This window comes from Myiozetetes cayanensis, unplaced genomic scaffold (genome assembly GCF_022539395.1).
Source record: "Myiozetetes cayanensis isolate MyiCay16 unplaced genomic scaffold, myiCay2020 scf31, whole genome shotgun sequence".
Taxonomy (NCBI): Eukaryota; Metazoa; Chordata; class Aves; order Passeriformes; family Tyrannidae; genus Myiozetetes; species Myiozetetes cayanensis.
This window is the reverse complement of record NW_026087533.1, coordinates 5,671,776-5,692,528: the sequence shown is the minus strand read 5'-3', so window position 1 is coordinate 5,692,528 and position 20,753 is coordinate 5,671,776. Positions and strand designations below refer to the sequence as shown.

Here is a 20,753-nt window from a genome sequence, read left to right as displayed (position 1 = left end):
AAGCAGTGCACTGGGTCGTCTCTCCCCAGCCCTCCCGGTGCCATCGCGGGTGCCCGGGAGGAGCTCCCCCCGGGGGGAGGCAGCGCGTTATTTCCGATGCTTCACCTCTTTGTCTGACGCTTTGGAGTCCCCGGTGTGCCCGTTCCCTGTGCTGTTCATGAATATTTTATCCAGCCCCTTGAGGGACTCCACCAGGTAGTTCTGGAAGGCGGTGAGGGCGGCGCAGATGGCCGGGCCCCCGAAGCCGTGGGTTATGAGGCTGAAATGAGTCAAACAGCTCTGCACACCGGGCTCGAGGATGAGCGAGGGGCGGCTGTTCCCCAGCGGCGACCGGTCCTGGGCTATCAGGTCTGCAAACTCTTTGCAAATTTGTCTGAAAGAGAGAGGGTTTGGTCATGGTACGGCCCATGGAGAGCTGCAGGACATAGAATTACAGAATCCCAGGATAGTCTGGGCTGGAAGGGACCTTAAGGATCGCCCAGTTCTAACCCCTCTGACGTGGACACCTTCCACTAGACCAGGTTGCTCAGAGCTCCATCCAACCTGGCATTAAACATTTCCAGGGATGGAGCAGCCACAGCTTCTCTGGGTGTGTCTGGGGGTTCTTTTCCTCCTCCCTGCACCAACAGCCACCTCCCCACCAGGCTTTTTCAGCTCCAGCCCGTGGAAAGCTCCTGGGTGCAGAGTTGGAGCCACTGCCACTGCTCCTGCTTTGAAGGGGCACATGAGGCAGTGCCAAAATGCTCCCCAGGGTTGTGTTACCCTCTCCCCTGGAGGAACAGGCCCTTCAGTCCATGCAGGCCCTTCCCCTTCCTGCACATCTCCCCCACAGAAGAGGAACCTCTGGGGGCTAAGGCTGCCCCCGGGCTGTGGGGCTGCCATCTGTACTCACTTGGTGGCCAGCAGCATGTTTTTCCTGGTGTGCAGCTCGGCGGGGTCGGAGTGCTGCCGGCACAGGTACTCTGCCGCCGCCTTGGCCGGGAACTCGGTCTCGCAGACGTAGCCGAAGTCCCGAGCCAGGTGGATGGCTTCACCTGTGGGCAGGACAGAGGGACATCAGCACCCAGCCCACACCCTGGGCCAGGGGAGAACTTCTGCAGCAGCTTCAGCTGCCTCACTGCTGGGGCTCATGTCTGGTGGCACTGAGGTGCTTCCCTCTCTCAGTGACCACCCAAGAGCTCTCCCCACCTCCAGCTCTTGGTGCAGAAACTGCTGTGAGTTTCTGATTCTCCTCTGCGAGGCAATTAGTCCATGTGGGCCAAATGAGCCACTGACTGCTCTAAACAGCAACTGGATCCTTCCTTTACTGCCTTTTAAAAGAGCATCAGGAAGGTGCTGGCTTTGGAGCAGAGAGAGGTGTGACTCTGGGCACCTGCTCCAAAGGGAAGAGCAGCAGAGACGTTTCTCACTTGGGGACATCCCCTGCTGCATCTTTCTCTCCCTATTTCTTCCCAGATTTCCTGCTTGGCCATTCCAAATTGAGCAGAAATGGGGGCTGGAGGGTGAAAGAGCGACCTGAGCCCTGTGAGCACAGGACAAAGCAGGGCTGTGAGGAAGGGGCAGGAGGAAGGGGGTTCCATCCTCCCACAGTGAGCCGGGGCCCTCGGGCTGGACGTGCAGGCAGCGTATCCATCACCCCGTGGAAATGCCCACCCATTGACGGGATTGATCCATCTCCAGGCGTCCCCCTGGAAATAATCAGAGCTGATGGCCATTGATCATGGCCAACACCCAAAATCCGGGTCAGGCAGGCAGAGCTAATTTGACTTGCTCCCCTGCTGCTCACACGTATTAGGCCATCCATCCTAACAGCATTAACCCAGATCCCAGCCCAGCCTGCCCAGCTCCTGGAGCTCAGTTACGGGGAAGTGCCTGTGCTTTCCACATAAGGACAGCACTTTCCACTTCAGCTCCTCCTTCAAAGTGGGAGCAAGTAAGGTAAACCTAAAGAATGAGAACTGCAGTTGTTTGTGTGTTAAAGGACAGTCAGAAAGGAACAACTGCTGGAACACTGTTACTGGGATGACAAAAACTGGCTGAGTGAGCCCATGGTCAGAGACAAGGCCGTAAGAAAAAATGTATCAGTAACATTCAAAGAGACACCCAGAGGCTCTTTTAGATGGTCAGACATTGGGAAGGCAGAGGGGAGAGAACAAAGTAAGCCAAGACAAAAAATGCCCAGGAAAGAGGGTGCCTGGGACAGAAGGGCACAAGCCAGTTTTGTGTGCAGGGTCAGGGAAAGCAGCAGCACCTTCCTCTGGGTGGAACATCCCCTGGTACCATCACATGTTCCAGGAGGAAATTATATCCACCAAGCACACATGGCACCACTCCTATTTACTATGGGCTGGTAAGCAGGAACCAAAACATCAGCAGCCACCTGAACTCAAACTGTACATTTTTCCTTCCTTCCTTTCTTTGCTTCGTTCTTTTCTTTCTTTTCTTTTCATGGAAATCAGCCTTCCATTCAGCACAAACCAACTGCCCTGGGTAACAACCTCGGCCTAATGAAGCGGGTCATTTAATTTGCTGGCGACAATGGGGATGATTTTCTATTCAGGATCCGCAGGCAGCTGCCTGGGCACGGACACAATGGATTCCAGAGCTCGGAGGGAGGCAGAGCTGTCATTCCATTTGTTTGTGCCCCGTGTCCTTTCCTCCCAGGACGCAGTGGAGACATCATCACTTCCACGGTGCAGAGAAGCGAGAGGGGAGGAAGTGACTGAGTGTCTTTGGACAGGGGCACCTCACACGTCCAGGCAGGGATGCACATTTTCCACAGCTCAGTCCTTAAAGCCACGCTCCCAGGGCGGCTGCTGCACACCTGAGCTCCACCTGCAAGACCTCAGAGCTGTTTGGCATCTCCTTGATGTCTCACTCATCCCCTGCTGTGCCAGGGAGGAGGGGAGGACTTGGAGGAGGGACATTTCTTTCTTCCAGGGAACAAGGCACAGACCTGGGCGTGGGGATGGAGCCCTGAGGGAGGGGGGGTTGTGTCCGAGGTGGGTGCAAGGGGCTGCAGAGCAGCTGTGGAGTCTTGGCAGCTTTGCTCAAGCTTTTTTGGTTTAATTTGTGTTCAGCCCTCTGCCTTCCCAAGGGTCTGTTCATTTTAGAGGATGTGTGCTTGGATCAGCATAGATGCTTATGCAGGGGACATTCCCAGGCTCAGTTGGTGGTGACCACCCCATACTTCAGGTGTTCTGGTTTGTGGAATGCTGGAAATGAAGGGAATGGGAGTTTTGGCACTCCCAACCCCCGTGGGAGCAGCTCTTACCTTCCACGAGGGATGTCAGCAGGGTGACGTTGGCAGCTTTGCGCCTTCCTGCAGGTAGATTTAACCCAATCTTCTCTAACCTTTCCCTTAAACACCGGCCCCCATTTTTTGATTTGGCTCTGAAAAGAGAAAACAAAGGGGAGGGGGGAAATTCAGTGTAGTTCATGTTAAAATAACCATAACCCCAGTTTAAGCTTTGAGGTTTGAGAGGAGAGAAGATGAAGCAACAAAAATACCATTCCTCAGTGAACCGCACACAGGAATTTCTCATCCCTGTTTATCTGAGAGGTAAGAGCCGGCCCTGGACACAGATCCCAGGGCTCTTGGAGCAGCTCACCTGCGGAGGACCCCGCCGAGGAGAGAGGCGTTGAGACACTCTGGGGGCGAGAGCCTCCTCTGCACCTCCCCGACCGTCACCTTGTACTTGGAGGTGGAGCTGAGGAGGGACAGGCGGCCGGGCACGGAGCAGAACACCTCGTTGGGATTCGTCACCCCTCCAATCAGGCCATCTTTGTTCATTGACAGGCTGGAGATGGTGGTGCCGTTGGCCTTCGAGGGGATGGGCACTGGGAGACAAGGAAGGGAGAGAGAAGAGGAGACTGTGGATGAGAGACCCCGGAGCCAGGGACGCTGCTCGGTGACACTCTGGACAGCTCTGCAGCCTCCCACACCGTGTCCTGCCATCCACAAACAGCTGCTGGGATGTCTTAGTTAGTTCTCTATTTTCCCCAATGAAAAGATGTGGGGTGATGAAACTAAACTGAGCAAAGGTTACAGAAAGGAAGAAGCCTGGATGCTGCTCTTGCCTGCATTCCCACACCTCCCAGCTTTGCTGTAATTAAAGCCAAGGTTTGGGGCTGGTCTCCTGGCAGGCTGAGGACTGTCCACAGTGTCAGTGGCTGGACCTGTGGCCAGCTCCCCTCCCTGTCCCCTCAGGGTGCTCCGTGGATGTGGTGGCAGGGCACAGCATGGCTGATCCCACTGACCGGGGTGCCAATCCCAGCTCTGCTCGGCACATGCTTTGTCCCACCAGCCAGGACCAACCCCCTGAGCCACCACCCCCATTCCCTGCCCAAAACCCGGGAGCTGCTGGGCTTTCCAAGACCTGTGATTCCAGCATGCCCCCATGGGAACCAGGGAGAGAGTGTCTCTGCCTTCAGCTTTGGGATCAGCCCCACAACCAGCCACAGCCTGAACTTTCATCATCCCTGGCTTAAAGGAAGCTTGAGAAGATCAAACCCAATTAATCCAGCACAGACTTCCCTTTACTTAATGGGCAAAAGTCAATTAACACGAGGTTAGGCACTGGTGACTGCAGCATTGCATCAGGCCCGTGGCGTCGCACAGGGATGAAGGGGCTCAGTTTTCCCATTTGTCATTCCATAAGAAATGTTCTTAGACGAAATAAACCTTTATAGGTTAAAACTGTGGCTGAGACTTGTGCCAAATCTCTCTGGCTTTTATGCTCTGAAACTAATAACCAATTTAACTTGGGGAATAATGCAGGTTTTGAAAGAATCCAAAGATCATTTTGTCCCTGGCATTCTTCGGGGTTCCTTGGGAATGACTGTTCCACAGTCAGATGGTTCCTGTAAGTGACACAGCAGCAAATACCAGGGTGAGGTGCAGAGTTTGTAGAGGAAACACACATGGCCAAAATGAAACAGAAAACCCAGAATTAATTGGGGAGGGTACACAGACTGGACCTATGAGCGGGTGCTTACAATCAGCACATTGTAAATCCAGCCCAGTGACTTCTGGCGTGGCAACAAAAATCAGCACTTTACATAAAAATGGCTCATGTTTTAAGACTGAAGGATGAATGGAAATGAACTGAAGGACATGGAGTTTCCTCCCAACATGAAACTCGTACAGAGTCAGGGAGGGAAGGGCGGGATGCACCAGTACCCTGCTGGAACCAGCAGCTGTGGTTGGTGTTTGCCATGACTGAGGCCTGTGAAGGGACATTCAGGGAAGAACAAGGACAGGAACATAGCCATGAGACGTAGGAAACCAAAACCATTTCCAGGAAGCAGCAACTTCAAAGCTTTCTTCCACAGTCCTGGAACAGGTTAGGTTAGTCTCTGGGGATCCCTTAAAATCAAAAGTCAGAGCGTGGTTTGCAAATATCCAGGCAGCGCTGCCGAGGCCCTGCAGGTCCCCATCCCAGCGTGGGGGTTCTGCTGCAGCAAGGGCCACCCTCCTAGGGGGAAGGTGTTGGCTGTAGTATCATGTGAAGGGCTCTGCAGGAGTGCTGTCCTCTCTAAGGCGTGTTGTGTGCGTATCTTTGTGCGTGCCTGCATCGTGCGGTGGCCGCGTTGGAGCCGCGTGCGTGGCCAGGGACCTGCGCACACCACGGGCTGGCAGAGCCATGCAGGGAGGGGGTCGTGCCTCACCACACATCCACGGGACACGGCGGCTGGGGAGGGGGCAAACCCAGCTGGCACCAGTGCGGGTAACGCGGGAGCCCACGGCAAACAGGGCTGGGCAAGGGTCGGGTACATCTCTGGGGTATTTGCGGGTCGCCCCACACGCAGCAGCAGGGTGGTGGGGAGGCACGGGTGATGCTGATGTGCAGCATGGAGACACCACAACGCTTGGCAAACACAGACTGGAGCTTTTAGGGATGATGGTACTGTGAGGAACAAATCCCCTGGGAAGCTGTGCCCCAGACCCGAGCACAGCAGGGTCAGCCCCGCTCCGTGCCACGAGCAAACGGGGCCAGGCACTGGCACTGAGCACAGATATTGGCACTGCTCTGCTGCCTCCAGGCCTGAGCCGAGGCCACAGCCCCGTCACTCTGGGCTGGTGCAGCTGTGGACAGGGCACCCGTGTCACAGGGAGGGACAGAGCAGGCGGCAGTGCTGGGAACTGAGCCGGTCCCCGGAGCCCTGGAACAGCTTCATCCATTAGCAGTGCCTCAATACAACAAGAATAAACAAAGCCACGTTCGCCATTAATTATGAATTATTGTTATTTGGCCTCACCTGCTGCTGTTTGCCTGGTCTGATCTGCAGCTTGTTTGCCCATAAACATGCTGCAGGAGGGAGACAAGCTACCATTAAAGCCTGACAGCTTTGTTTCCTTGGCTTTTGGGGAACCAAAATTGTCTCTTGTCATCTGAGTAAACCAAAAGTCCCCCTCGATCTTCAGTTGCTGCTTTCCCGTTCCCGCAAGCAGCAGGTGATCGGAGCACCTGAGCCAGCCTGCAGACAAGAAGGAAGCGTGAGAGCGGTGCGGGCGGCTCAGCGCGTGGCCCACAGCCCCACGCCCCACTCCGACCCCCTGTGCCCTGCCCGGCCGGGCTGGGGGGCTGCAGGCTCCTGACCCCGCCGGGCAGCGCTCGGTGCTGCTTCCACAGCCTCGTGCCGAGCAACCGCCCCAGCCACGGCGCAGAGAAACGACCCGCGGGAGCGAGACGGGGCTTTGGGGACGGGGTTTGAGGCACTGAACGGCCCCAGCACGAGGGAGGCTCACAGGGCAGGGGTTGGGCAGGAGGGCACGGCACGGACCCAAACCCCACGTGGCGCTTTGCAGATGGGAATAGAAATGTCACATCGTGTCACTGCGCTGGTCACCCCTTCGGAGGTTCTCCGTGATCATCCATAGGAAGACACCCATTTTTGGCATGGGGGAGGACCTTTCCTCTCACCTTGCTCATCCCCCTGGCTGGGGTTTGGGCAGGCTTAGCTCCCACTCCTGACCATGGGTTGTTGCAGAAACACATCCCAGAGGTGCTCGTTCACACCAGCTCTTCACACAGGCTGACAAGGGAAGGGTGGGATACCGGTGCCCAAACCAGTGCCCCTCTAGCCCTGCCTGATGAGAGGGATGGGGCTCACCTGGGTCACCCCACCACACCCCAGGAAGGTATAAAAGGCAGGACACAAACTGGGTTTGGACTGATTCAGCCAAAGAAAGGGGAAGGAGATATCAGCCCTCCAGCAACTGCTCAGAAAACCCCTGGGGAGTGCAAGGTCTTTCTCTCTTACAGCCATCTTTGCCATCTGCACTTATTATTCACTGAGGCTTGGTTGCTTCACTCTGTCCCCCTAAATTTTTTTTGCTCTCTTCTTTAGCTGCCCGGTGTTTTTTTCACTTGGGATGGTTGTTTATTCGGACTAATCCTGCTACCTCTAATTCAGCAAATCCAGGTGAGCTTGGCTGCAGATTTTGCCCACTAAAGCCCCTGTGAAGCATTTTGACCTGCCGAGCTCCTGGATGCAGGTAAGCACCTTGGGGCAGCCACAGCTCAGGGGGGCTGGATTGGAAACAGAAAACTGATTTTGGAATAAGGTTATGCTGGCAGACCTCAAAGGGCTTCATGCATTGCTAATCCTCAGCCTGGTGCTGGTACAGCACCAGCCACCAAAGCCATTAAATCACTCCTGGCTCGAGCCGGCTCCTTAGTGCAGCCGGGGAAAGATGAGGCACAGAGCAAGTTAAATGATTTACCAAAGATCAGGTGCATGGGCATGACCTGTGTGTGTGCAATTCCAGTCTGTGGGGATGCCTTTCTGAGCAATCCAGGCTTTAGCTGCTGCCCAGGTGCTGGGAAGGGCTGTGCTGCAGACTGATCAAGGACAGCCCCTGTTCTTATGGTTCTGGATTTCCTGTCGGGTGCTGTGGAGTGGAGCTGTTGGTCACCACATGGTCCTGGCTCGTGGTGCTCTGGAGGTTTGGAGTTGGCTGCCGGGAAGGGCGGTGTGGCAGTAGCAGGTGTACAGTCCCTTGCTGAGTGTGGGAAGGGAAGCAATTCTCACTTCTTCTGTGCAACATCCCAGGAAGCGTCTCCATCAGGCTCAGCACCTCACTGCTGCCTTTAGCACCTCAAGGCAGGTGCCCCTGGCAACACACCTTGTCTCAGTGGGTGTTGGGCAGCAGTGGAGAGGGACACGAACTCCCCCACAATCCACCTGCCTCAATGCTGGCAGCAGGTACACGTGGCTTCATCTGCCCTTTGAACCACAGGACTTGTGATCTCCCACCAGAGGTGCCTTTTTTGTGCTGAGTCAGCTCTGGTTTGTCTTTTCAGTGTACCCTGGGTGGAACTGGCAGATGACGAAGCTCATACAACTCCACCTGCTGTGGCACAAAATCCCCTGATACAGAGAGAGAGGGTGATTTCAAACAGTTCTTGGGGCCCAAGAACACCAAAAGCTTCGTCCCTTGACCTCCCTGAGCTGGAGGACACTGCCTGCCTGGGGTTGTCTCCCTGTGTCTGGCACTGCCAGCATGGAATTGTGTTACAACACAGGGCAGGTCACCACCCCGGGTTGGGCTTGACTGTCTCCAGCAACAAATTGGAGATAATAATATAATATAATAATGTCTACCTGGGAGGGATGCTGTGATACTCAATTAAAACTTGCCAAGTGATCTCTGGAGAGATTTCTTCGGGTGAGAATTCCCTGGGTGGTGAATGTAGCCAGGAGGGGTTGGTCCATGGCCTGAGCACAGGATGTGATGTGCTCCTTGGAGCAGCAGACAAGCGTGGAAAGGCAATTCCCATGAACAACACGAGGTCCTGATACCTCCAGCGATGCTGTGGGTGGGATGGAATGTCACAGCCATGTCTCCACGAGGGTTTTTCAGGAGACAGCCAGGAGAAAGATTAAAACCACTTCTGAATGGATCCCTCAGCCGGGAATCCAGTGGATGGAGCAAGGAGCCTTGTGCCTTCAAAGTGTTCCAAAAGAAACCACAAAGTTTCTGCCACTTCTGTTCTGGTTTGCAGAGGTGGGTCCCTTGGCTTTTAAGTTCCAGGTCACAGAGAAGGAGCAAAACAAACCCACTCTTCAAAGGCTTTTACCTAGAAAGGCTCGCAGATTTTCGTGCTTTTCCCTGACGAGTTCCAGCACAGACCAACCCACAGCCCTGGCCTCCCTCTTCCACAGGGTCTGGGTTCAGGATGCTCCATGCCCAAGCTCCTGTGCTCCTGCTCCTCCCTCATCTGTGTTCACAAAAGTTTGTGGCTGAAATTACCCCCCTGTGATTCCTGGAAATGGCCACTTTGATATGAAAATATTCAGTGAAAAAGGTGCATTTGCAGCCTGGGCTCAGGTTCTGTGTGCAGGTGCTGCCAGGAGCTGCAGGAGCCGCTGCCAGGGCTCAGGGTTTGGCAGCACAACACCCAGGTCTCTGGGTTTAAGAGAAAAGAAAGTTTGCCTACAAAAAAGAAGGAAAAAAAAAAAGAAAAAAAAGGAAAAAAAGAAAAATAAAAAGAAAAGAAAAAAAAAAGTACTGACTCATTTCCATAGGAGAAATGTGCTGCCTGCTTGCAAAACGATGCGTAAGCAGGAAAATTTGTGGTACTTGGGAATTGAGTTGCTTATCGTGGTGTTATTTGTTCTGTTCCATTTCCAGCTGGAGCTCGGGGTGCTGCGAGGGGAAAAACAAGTCCAGAGGGAACATGCAAATCGCTGCCCGTCTTACAAGTCAGTTTTCTTCTCTCCTCAGATGCATTACAGGTAAATTCTCCTCCTCAGGAAGGCGGAATCCCTGGAATATTGAAGCTTTTGCTGCGACATCCCTTTAAAAGTTAGAGTGTGCTACAGTTGAGGTTGCATTTTAAAGAGGTATCAGCGAATAGCCCTAGGGGACAACCCGGGATAAAGCAATCGCTCATCTTCAGGCACCACAGCGCTGTCTCCAGTCCCCTCAAAGCCTCTGAGCCCCCCGCCCCTCTCCGGGGCCGTGGCCCGGTCAGCTCGGCTGCCTCGGGCATCGCTGCGGGGCAGAGACCGGAGCAGTTCTGCGCTGCCAGGGCACCCCCACACCCTCCAAACCTGCTGCAGGTGCCGAGGTTTTGCTTCCACGACTCTGCAGGTGCAGCGAGAACAGCCCCAAACCCCCCGGTTTGTGCCCTACACGGGGGTCCTGCTGCTCTGCCACACTCTGGGCGGGCAGCAGGGAGAAGCTCTGGTTGATGGATGTTTGTGTGCAGCCCCTGATGGAAGTGCTGCAGAGGTGAGGGATTGCTGTTGTCTTCCAGGAAGAGCTGTCAGTGAGCTCACCTAACCCTCTTTTGAATGTCTCTGATGTAAATTAGAAGATGGAGATACATACATAAAGAATATCTGGCTGTGGGTGTGAGCCAGGGGCAGCTGCTCCTACCATCCCTTTAAAAGCCCTTTTTCGGGGAGGAGGTGCTGCAGAGTTCAGCTGCTCCAATTTCCTGGTGTTTCAGCAGAGAGGTATTTATTGATGGTCCAGGGAAGGAGGTCAGAGCCATCAGCTGTATTTCAAACCCACACTCTGTAATTATCCTCTCTTCCCAGAGGGGATTATACAGGTATTTTCTTTATCTTGAATGCACAACCTGAACCAAGTCCCCGTGTCAAAGAGCCTCTCTAGGAACCACCGTCATCGGCCTTTTCAAATGGAAGGATGGAAAGAATCTTGGGTTTATCTCTGTGCTTTCCAGATTGCTGAGTCCTGATAGGGAAATGGATCTGGGACCCTCACAGGATAACAGGGATACAGCCTCAAACTATTCCCATGAGAAAGCTAATCAGGAGAGGTCCCATGCCTATGCAAAGCTCCCATATTTAACATTTTGTTTCCCATGCAAATCAATTCATCAGGTTGGGAAAGAAATGTGAAGGTGCCATGTGATATTAATTGCCTTTTTCTTTCTGTGCCCCTGTTTGATCCAGCCCTGGCCATGTGTCACTGCAGGTGTCTCCTGGGGAGCTTTGGGACAGACCCATGGGGCAGGAAGGTTCAGTCTCCCCCAGATCACTGGGTACCATGTCTTGGTACCAATGTCCCTGCACAGTACATTGTGTCTTGTTAGGAATGGCCACCTGATACAATATTAAAATTTACTCAGCCCCCTGTGCTTCTGCAGGGCTGGGAAGAGGATTAGTAAGTGCTTTGCAATTAATAATTGCAGCTAATGCATCCCTGCTCTATCATTTAGGAATGACTCGGCCTCAGATGTGCTGCTGTTCAGAATAGTTGGTCAGTTTTTTGGAAACTGCTCACAATTAATTCGTGGTGCATTCCCACACATTTCGCTTCCATACTTCATTTTGTGGAGTGGGTTCTGCTGTTTGAGGAGCCCCTGATGCTGCAGCCTGAGCAGTGACACCCCATTGAAAAGCACCAAATATTAATGATTAAAATGTCCCCTTAAACAGTGAACCCCAAGTGTCTGAACCTTCAAAGGCAATGAATGAAAAGGATTTGGATTCTGCTTTTGAATGGCACCTATTTTCTACACTCTTGGTTAGAAGCTGCCCTGACACAGCGACTTCACTGGAGAAGTCAGTTTAGTCTGGTAATTCCCATTATTTCCCTCCTCCTGATTCTAAATTATTTTTTTCCTGGATCTGCAGCTACACCCCCTCATATCTACACGAGAAAAATAACTATTTAAATTTCAGTTCAATTACCTCATAACTTACTTAAAATTCCGTTCAAGTTCTGCTTGCACAGAATTCACGTTTCACCGCACAAACCACGCAGGTCTCGGGAAGGCAAGAAACAGAAACGGGAGGCTGGAGAGCCCAAGGATTTAAGCCAGGGGAACTGAAAAACCCCACACTGCTCCATTGTGACACCAAGGGAAGTTTCCCAGCCGATGCCACCCCTGGCTGTGCAGCAGTGAGTGCTCCCAGCCCCGCACACACCATCATTCCTGCCTGTAGCATCAACCACCCCAGGTTCGTTCCTCCAGCAGCAAAAACATCTTGGCACCCAGTCTACAGGATCTTTGTGTGTTTAAACAGTTTAATCCATTTTACAGTCTCATGCTTGAGAGATTTTCCCCTGTATTCCCTACAGATGCACCTGAATGCGTGGCTGGCATCTACATCAGCTAAAAGGGGAGAACAAAGCTGTGGTGTCTCGGAGAGCGGCAGCGGATCCCGCTGAAGCCACGGTGACATTCCTGTCAATTTGTTAAATGTACTTAGTTTATTGAAGGGCAAAAGACCCTTCAGCTAAGATTAGACACGAATAATAATTAAAAAAAATTCTTCTCTTCATGCAGAGCTCACATACAGAGCCGGCAGAGCTGGCGGGGTTTCGGTCAGGGTCTGACCACAGCAACGTGAATCAGCGGCTGCTCCGGAGCCACCGGCCTGACCAGGAATCCCCTTGGGGACAGGCACTGCTCGCCCATTTTCACAGAGAAAATGCTTTTACTTTTCCTTGCTCAGATGCCTTGGGTTTCCAAAACCAGTGTATTGGTGGGACAAAGCCTCTGATGATGGTTTTTCGATAGCTGCCTCCTCTCTCACTAGCTGAGAACTTGTCCTTGGAGTCACCCCCAATACCCTCAGTCAGATCCTCTGCTCAAACCTCTCCAGCCCTGAGCTGATGGTCCTGCTTTCTCCCATGCATGTGGCCACCTCGGGGCTCCCAGGGAGCCCTGGGGACATGCCACCCCCACACAGGCACCTCACTGGGGCCACCACTTGCTCCCTGGGACCTGTCTGACCAGTCTGCAGGGAACGGGGCCTGACCCGATCCCTCGTTCCCTGGCGCCTCAGCAGTGGGGTGACTGATGCCAGATAAATGCCTGAGATAGAGGGTGGGGAGACTCAGCCCGGCTGGAATCCCAAGCACGCACAGCAGACACTGTGATGGATTTTTAGGCTGTGGTGGTGAACCTGCTCACAGCTCCCCTCATCCTGCTCCTGAGCCGTGACACACTGTGTTTGGGGATGTTTAATGACCACGTGTACCTTGGGCTCATTTCTAGCAATTCCCTCTCACCTCTTGTTATTCTCTTCCCTTTCCCACCGATCCACAGCACTTCACCTCTCATCAAAGAGAAGGTGATGCCTGGACATGGCAGAGCTGGGCTTGGGACAGGGCACAGAGACGAGAGCTGAGCACGCAGCAGTTCCAAGCATCACATCCACATTTGTTAATTAGTTCCTCCATTAAGAATTAAAATAAACAAACAAATGGAAGGACAGCAAGAGTGAGTAACTCCCTGGATCACACAGGAAAGGGTGGGATGGTTTAGTGGTTAGGGTGCTAGTCTAGGACTTCAGAGAACCTCATTTAAGCTCTTCGAATAATTAAGACAGACTGCAAACCTTTCCTTCTGAGATCATATATCTTGGAATATTTCTAAACTGGGGAGAATGGTCTGTGTTTGCCTCTGCTCTGCTGCAGGTTTGGTGTGACCCTGGGCTGGAGGGACATGGATGGGTCTCTGTGGGTCTTGCCTGTGTCTGTGCTGCAGTGGGTGGGTGGCCTGTGGGACCCAAGTGAGGCAGGTGATTGTGGCGTGGCACAACCTACAAAAATAAGATCTTGGCACCACCTCCTTTGCAGGGACAAACACCACAGGGTGTCACCTGGCCAAGGCTGCCCCATTGCCAGCCCGCAGATAAAAGAAGCAGCTCCTGTGGGAGCCAGGGTGGTGACAGCAGCCACTGAGCTGCAAAAATACCTCACACACACAAAAATACCTCCTCAAAATGGAGGGGAGATGCTCCAGAGCCAGCCCAGAGTGTCTGTAGTACTGTCTTGCTGCTGTCCATGGAGTAGTCTCACCTGGAGTCCAACTCCCGGAGCAGAGGTGCTGCTGTTTTGACTCAAGCCACACGCCAAAGAGCAACCTGAGCTGGCTTTTCTGAACCTACGCTTTAAGAGCTGCTCTTTATTTCCAACAAAGAAAAAAATTCATTTAAAAACATCTAATTAAACAGTAAGTCATGACAAGGTACATGAAACTTGGAGATAACACATGCCTGGGAGGCACTGGGGAGGTTGAGACAAAGCCCAGCGCCTTCACCGGTACCCGCATGTGTTATCTCACATGAACACACACCTGGGCTTATCCTGGTGCAATTATAGGACATTAAAAATATAATTTTAATGGAGGAATGGTGATCTGGACGCAGTTCAGAGTAAAAACTTTCTTTCAAGTTTCCCTGTTTGATTAGTAGGTGTTCCTGCCGCGCACCGTGTGCGCGCGAGGGGGAAGCGCCGGGATCGGGAGGTGGGACCGTGTTTTGAGGAACGCTGATCTATCTCCCGGTGTGTGTGAGGGCTTGTCAAAACTTTAAAGCATTTGTGAGCAGTGCTAAGGCAGCAAAGCTACCAGTCAAGACCCGGCTTGTCCCAGGTGAGCCCCTTTTCCCACTCAGGCAAACTTCCACCAGAGATGAAGCTGCAGAGAGCAGGGAGCGCTCCTGGCTGAGCCCAGCACCCTGCAACTGAATGGAGGCCAAGTGCCTCCACCCACAACCCTGGACAGTCCTTTCCAAGCCCTGTCTTCGCAGCCCCAGGTGTTTTACAGGATGACCTCATTTATTACCTTGCTCGTCACAGGAAATGATGTTTATCTAATCTACCATTCTTTCAGGATTTTTTTTCTCTGCCACATCTGGTTTCTTACATTTCTCACAGCTCAGTTCCTCCCTGCACCAAAACAAAGGAGAAATGGCACCGCTGCCACCACACCAGTGCCCTGGTCCCACCAGCAGCACACAGAGCCCCTGGGGAGACTTTGCTTCAAAACCTGGAGCTCGCGTGCGGTGCCGAGTGGATCTAAAGATTTCGGTCTTAATCTCCTTCCTCTGCCGCATTCCTTAGTAGTGACAGCTACTTCTTGCAATATTCTTGACTGTGGGCTCTGAGGCACAGCTTTCCATCTGTCTGTCCAGCATCCAGCCAAACAGGTCCACATTCCTGAGCAGAAACGCTAGCACTGCCACTCGGAGCAGCTCGAAAGCCTCGGGTGGAAATCAGAACGATTTCCACAAACATGAGGGAGAGCGGCAGCGGTCGGATCCACAGACACAGGGGACAGGGGCAGGACCGGACCCACAGACCCAGGGGACAGGGGCAGGACTCACAAACATGGGGCGCAGTGGCAGGACCAGATCCCGCTGCCCCCCGTGAATCCTGGGGACGTGTGCCGTGCGTGCCTGGGTGCCAGCGCGAGCCCACGCTGGTTACACCCTGCTCTGTGCCTACTCCAGGTTGTAAAATGCCACAGCCAAAACTCATGCCCGCGAGCGGGTGCAGAGGCCCCTGTGGCTCACCCCGCTCCCGCTGCCACAGGGCCCTGGTTCACTCTGACCCACCGCTGGCAGGACCCCGGGCTGCTCCCGCGCCCCGGCGCGTCTCCAGGTGCCAGGGAAAGAGATTTATATTTTCCTTTGTAATAAAAAGGCTCCCTCAGAAGCTTTCTGCTGATCCCGAAAGGATGTGAAAGCAATAAAACCCCTCCTTATTTTACGACCGAGCTGCAGGATTTTTTGCTACTGAGTGCAGGGGCCTAACGCTTGATTTCATAACCAGAACGTCCCTCTCTCCTCGCCCAGCCGAGGGAAGGACCTGCACCAGGAGCTCAGGGCTCATTGGGCCTCCAATTTTATGTCTGGGGGAGTCTCACAGCTGGACCTCAGTAGCTGACCTGGGCTACTAAACACTGAGGCAGCAGGTGAATGGAGCAGAAAACGCCTGAGCTGCTGTAGCCTAAAGCAACCAGAGCCCTGGACTAAACTTTTTCAGAGTTAATTTTAATGTTTTCGAGTCAAATACCTCCCTGGTCTTATAAAAATTCTTGGGAGGAAAAAATAAATTAATACTAACAGTAATAATAAAACCACACAAACAAAACAACAACAACAACAACAAAAGGACACAAATATTTCTGAAATCATTTTGGAAAAGAGGAAGAACAAACAAACATAGGTACAAGATATTCATAATGGTTCCGCTGCCCTATCCAAGATTTTATCCATTTAATTCCCAAACTAAATCTATCCCCTATTTGTCACGACAGCACAGGCAGAACTCATCCTCAGTTTTTCTATCGAAGCTCTCCCTGCTCCAAGCGAATTCCCGGCTCTGCCTCCCTCACACATCTCACCCCACAACCGACACAGACACCGCGCATCACCCTTCACCCCAAGGGACGTCCACGGGGATAACGAATTGGGCACAGTCCCGAAGGCATCGGTGGAAATGGAGTTTTGAGCGCCTGTCTCCAGCCGGGATCTGCCTCCCCCGGCTGTCCCCGCAGTCGGGACCCGGCTCCCCGCGCTTCGCTACGGGCGCTGCTCAATCACTGCCGGGGCTGCGGGGCGGGGACCCCGAGGGGAGTCCCCGAGCCCGTGTTGGGGCGAATACCCCCTTGTCCTGCTTCCTAAAGTCCCGGTTACCTGCAGCCAGGAGCGCTGCGGGCTCGGGTTAACACCCGGGCGGGGGTGGTGGGAATCAGCACACCGCCTCTCTGAGATCCCCACAAAATCCCTGGAATTATATTAACGGCTGGAACCGTGGAAGTTTATTTAAGAAGGAAAAGGAGGGGAAAGAGACGGGCAGCCAGGGATGCTCCCTCAATGCGCTCCGAGCGGCTCCTTCCCCGCCCCGGGCAGCACCGGGCCCGTGGTGTGGGGGGACACCGGCAGGGACCCTCCGTGACGGGACGATCCTGGAGCCCCGGGATACGGGAGGGCACCGGCTGCGGGGGCAGCGCGGAGCTGCGGCCGCTTCCCTCCCGTTCCAGGCTGTTCCCGACCAAACTCGCCTCCAAGGACGGGAGTTAAAGGGGGATTTGGGGCAGGCGATTGATATTTTGTTGAACTAGGACAACGGTATCTCGGCAGCTAATTACGGAGAAATGTATCTGTTTACACACGCACAGATTTCTATCAGGTTTCTATCCGACGGCCATTCCGTCAGGAATTCCAGGATTAATCGGTGTTTGAGATCTCGGCGCGATTTAGGACAAAACTGCGCTTTTAAGGGTTTAACTTCACTCCCTGCAGAGAGGGGGTCCCCGAGTCTCGATACCCACCTGCCCTCCCTGCACTGCCCAGGACCCACCGGCAGCTGCCTCCGATAGTTTTAATTTAATTATATTTTTTCCTGGGGTGTCATTCACCCGCGGGGGCCTGGGCTCGGCTCTGGCCCCACTGGGGCTTCAGGACACATCTCCAAGCTGGGAGAGCCAGAGGAGTAAGAACGACCACGCATTACATATTTTAAAAAATTAAATAAACAGAATATAAAGGAATTTGTTCCCCAGGCTGCGCAGACAGCAACGGCGTTTGATCCGGAATTCCCGGCTTCAGCTTCTATAATTCCTCAGCTTTCTTTTGAGCCGAACTCGCCTGTTTTGGGGTTTCTAGGGTTAGGAAAGAAGGAGCACGGCCACCGAAATACGGGTGAAACAGGACTGGAGCCCCGGAGCGGTGCCGGGACAGAGTCCACGGTGCTGCGGCTGCTCCAAGGAACCCCCGGTGCATTCGTCCCGGCCCTCCAGGGGTAATCACCCAAGTCCCCTGCAAACACCCGTTTGGGTTTGGATTTATCGATCTCTCCAGCAAACTCGGGGCTTCGCGCTCCAAACAGAGCAATAATAATAGAAAAAAATTAAGAAACCCCAAAGAAAACAACAACAATACAAATAATTTTAAAAGGGAAAAAAAAAAACAAGGAAGGGGAAAATATATATGTTGAAGAAAAAAAAAAGGAAGAAAGAAAAAATCAAAACGAGAACCGGGGTGAGAAGAGCAACTTGTCCGCGGACACAGTGGGTGCAGGCAACTTGCTCCCACCGTGCCCACCTTCACCCAGGGATATTTAAATTTCATTTTTCCTTTTTTTTTTTTCTTTCCAAGACTAGAGGACTGGGCAGAAACCTGGCACTAAACAACAACAAATCCCCTAGACAGAAGACGAAAAATTCTAACTAATGGCGCGTTTGGAAAAAGGAGGGGAAAACCCCAACAAACCACTGTAACTCCAACCGAACTTCCAGACAAATATTGCCACTGCGGGGTGTTTCCCGAGGGCTCCTGGGTGATGCTGCCCGGCCCAAAGCAGCGGAGGCACGGCCGGTCCCGGGCCACGCACCCCGCAGCTTGTCGCGAGCATTCCTCATTCCCGGGTGTTTGATGAAACGCCTCTCCTGCGTTCTGATTAAAGCTCAATTAATGCGGGTCATTAATGCCCCGCTGGCAGGCGCGTGTTCCTAAAACAGCCATTTCCAAGGAAAAGGGGCTGCGGCGAAGCGGGAGCGCCGCTCCCCCGCACGATCGGATATTCTTCCCGCATCGCCGGGGCCGGGCAATCACCGGGGGTTCGGCTGCGGCCGGGACCGGCACCGGGACTGCGGCACCCACCGGACCCGCCGTAACGTACCCGCCCCGGCGGCGGCGACTCAACGCGTCCTTCCCATGCACACATTTCTGTAAAAAATCGCGGGGACAAGCCAAGAGCAGAGCTGGAATATTCCAAAGGAGAGGTCGCCCCGAGCACCGCACCGATCGCTCCCGGCCCAGACCCCGTTCCCGCAACACGCCGGCGGAGGGTTTAGTACAAAAATATTTCAGGGATTTGAGCTGCTGTTCTATCCACGGGTTCTTTGGGAAGCGGAGGGGCTGCTCAGCGTGCTGGGGAGAACCAGGAGGCGGGAGACCCCGAGGGCCGTGCGGGACGCCTGCCCGCAGCCCGGCTTTCCTCGCCGGTCCCGGAGGGAGAGGCTGTTCACCCCCGCGGGTCCCGGAGCGAAGCCCCGTTTCTGGAGTGGCAGACGAGGGGTCTCTGTAGGCCCGGTTTTGCCGAGGCGGGGGATAACCGCCTGGGGGGCTGCGGGACACTCCCGTCTGCAGGGACGGGCAGCACCGGCCCCCAGGGCTGCGCCACCTTCTCGCCCCCGTTAAACGCTCCTTTCCCCAGTAGGAACCGCGCCGAACGGGCCCTATCCGCCGCGGCCCGGGGCGGTGCGAAGCGGCCCGCGATGCCTCCCCCACCGCCGGGTGCGGGGCTGTGGCCGGGGTGGTGGGACCGGGAGCTTCCCATGCAAACGGTCAGCGGCCGCCGGCGGGAGGGCCCCGGGGCTCCGCGACAACCGGATTCGCCCGTCCGGGTCCCTCGGTCCCCGGTACCGAGAAGGAGCGGTGGCCTCGGTGCCGCCCCGGGGAGCGCCGCGGGCCGGGGGTGGGTGGGCGCGCTGGCCCCCCGGGACCCGCCGCTTTCGTTTCATTCTCGCCAGGAACAGCAACGAGCCCTTCCCGACGGGACGGGATCGGCCCCGCGGATCGGCGGTCGCGGGGGGAACCCGACGCGAGGGAGCCCCGAGGGCAGCAACGGGCACGGAGCCCGGCCCGGTGCCGCGTCCCGCGGAGCCGCCGCGCTCTTACCTTTCTTGATCACGGACTGATCGAGAAGGTTCATCCCGCCGTCGTCCACGGCCTGAAAGCACCGAGGAAAGAGCCGTCAGCCGGCGGCTCCCGGGGCGGGCGGGCACCGGGACACTACGGCCCCGGCCCGGTGCTCTCGCTGCCCCCGGCCAGGAGGAATCGTTCTGGCACGAACGAGCCCCGGTAACAGGGATCCCAGCGCGGCGGCCCTGCTTGCCCGGGGGGTATGGACGCTGCGAGGTTCGACCTGTCCCGGCCGGGACCCCCCAGGCTCACAGGCTGCGGGATCGGCCGTGTCCCCCTCATCCCCCGGGCACCCTCCAGGTGCTCCCGCAGTCCCCCCGTACCTGGATATCCTCGATGCCGTGGTGGCCGAGGCCGTGGATGCCCAGCGGGCCGTCGGCGAGGCCGTGGCTGCCGTCGGGCAGCCCGTGGAGCAGGCGGGGCACAGCGGGGTACTCGCGGCGGGGGTCGAGCCCCAGGGCTCGGTGGGTCTGCGAGAGCAGCCCCGGCTCGTCCTGCCGGCCTCGCTGGGGGGGCCAGGCCGGCTGCTGGTGCTGGTGCAGCGGGCTGAGCGCCGAGTACGGGTCCGCCAGGTGCGGGTAGCCGGGCTCCTGGCCCTGCGGGTAGGGCAGCGGCGGCTGCGGGTACGGCGGGGGGAAGTAGGGTGGCTGGAAGTCGGCGGCGGGCGTGTGGCAGAGCGGCGGTGCCGAGCCGTAGGGCGCCTGGTTTAGCGAGGGCAGCTGCGGCAGGCGGGCCCCGGCCGGTGCCCCGGGCAGCCCCTCGGTGCGGTCCTGCGGCGGCGGAGACAACGGCGGTGAGGTGAGGTAGGCACGGACCCCCGACCCCCGTCCCGTCCCGCCCAGCCCGCGCCCGTCCCGCACTCACCATGCCCGGGTAGCTGTGCACAAGCATCGGTGCGGGCCCGCGGAGAGCCCCGGGCGGGCCGGGCCCCGGGGGTGCCCCCGTCTCCGCCCCTCTATCCCGCCGAAGCGACGTCTCCCATCGCCCGCCCGCTCCTCTGCGCCGGCCCCGACTCCATGCACGCCAGTTATAGCGGCGGGGGCGCGCCCGCCGCCCCGGGAGCGCGCGTCAGAGCGCGGGGATGGGGACGCGCCGCCCGCTCCCGCGGGGCCCCGACGGCTCCCGACAGCGGGACGGCGGCGGGACGCGGCCGGGCCGGGGGGTGAGGGTCGTCCGCCGCCCCCTGGGAGCGCGGCCGGTGGTACCCCCGCGCCTTCGGGAGGCCCCGCTCCCGCGCCGCGCGGTGCCGCACACCCTCCCCGGTGCCACCCCCGGGCCCCCCGCCCCGGGCCGAGCAGACTGAGAGCCCTGTCCCGGAGAGACCCCGG

At 55.9% G+C, this 20,753-nt stretch overlaps 1 protein-coding gene across 1 annotated transcript; it reads right to left on the bottom strand.

Annotated features, from left to right (window-relative positions):
* Nucleotides 1–87: 87 nt before the first annotated feature.
* Nucleotides 88–20,316, bottom strand: TFAP2E (transcription factor AP-2 epsilon). The gene is made up of 7 exons (XM_050326451.1): nucleotides 20,290–20,316; nucleotides 19,749–20,195; nucleotides 19,402–19,453; nucleotides 3,612–3,840; nucleotides 3,275–3,393; nucleotides 893–1,034; nucleotides 88–373 (listed from the first exon to the last, which is right to left on the bottom strand). The coding sequence occupies exons 1-7, from the start codon at nucleotides 20,314–20,316 to the stop codon at nucleotides 88–90; spliced, it is 1,302 nt and encodes a 433-aa protein (XP_050182408.1).
* Between the last annotated feature and the right edge of the window lie 437 nt (nucleotides 20,317–20,753).

What these genes read in the sequence shown, in the direction of transcription:
- TFAP2E (XM_050326451.1), bottom strand. Translation starts at nt 20,316, where the DNA reads ATGCTTGTGCACAGCTACCCGGGCATG. An exon ending in TGCACAGCTACCCGGGCATG is followed by an intron (nt 20,196 to 20,289) that starts GTGAGTGCGGGA and finishes CCGCCGCCGCAG; the next exon opens with GACCGCACCGAGGGGCTGCC. An exon ending in ACGGCATCGAGGATATCCAG is followed by an intron (nt 19,454 to 19,748) that starts GTACGGGGGGAC and finishes CGGTGCTTTCAG; the next exon opens with GCCGTGGACGACGGCGGGAT.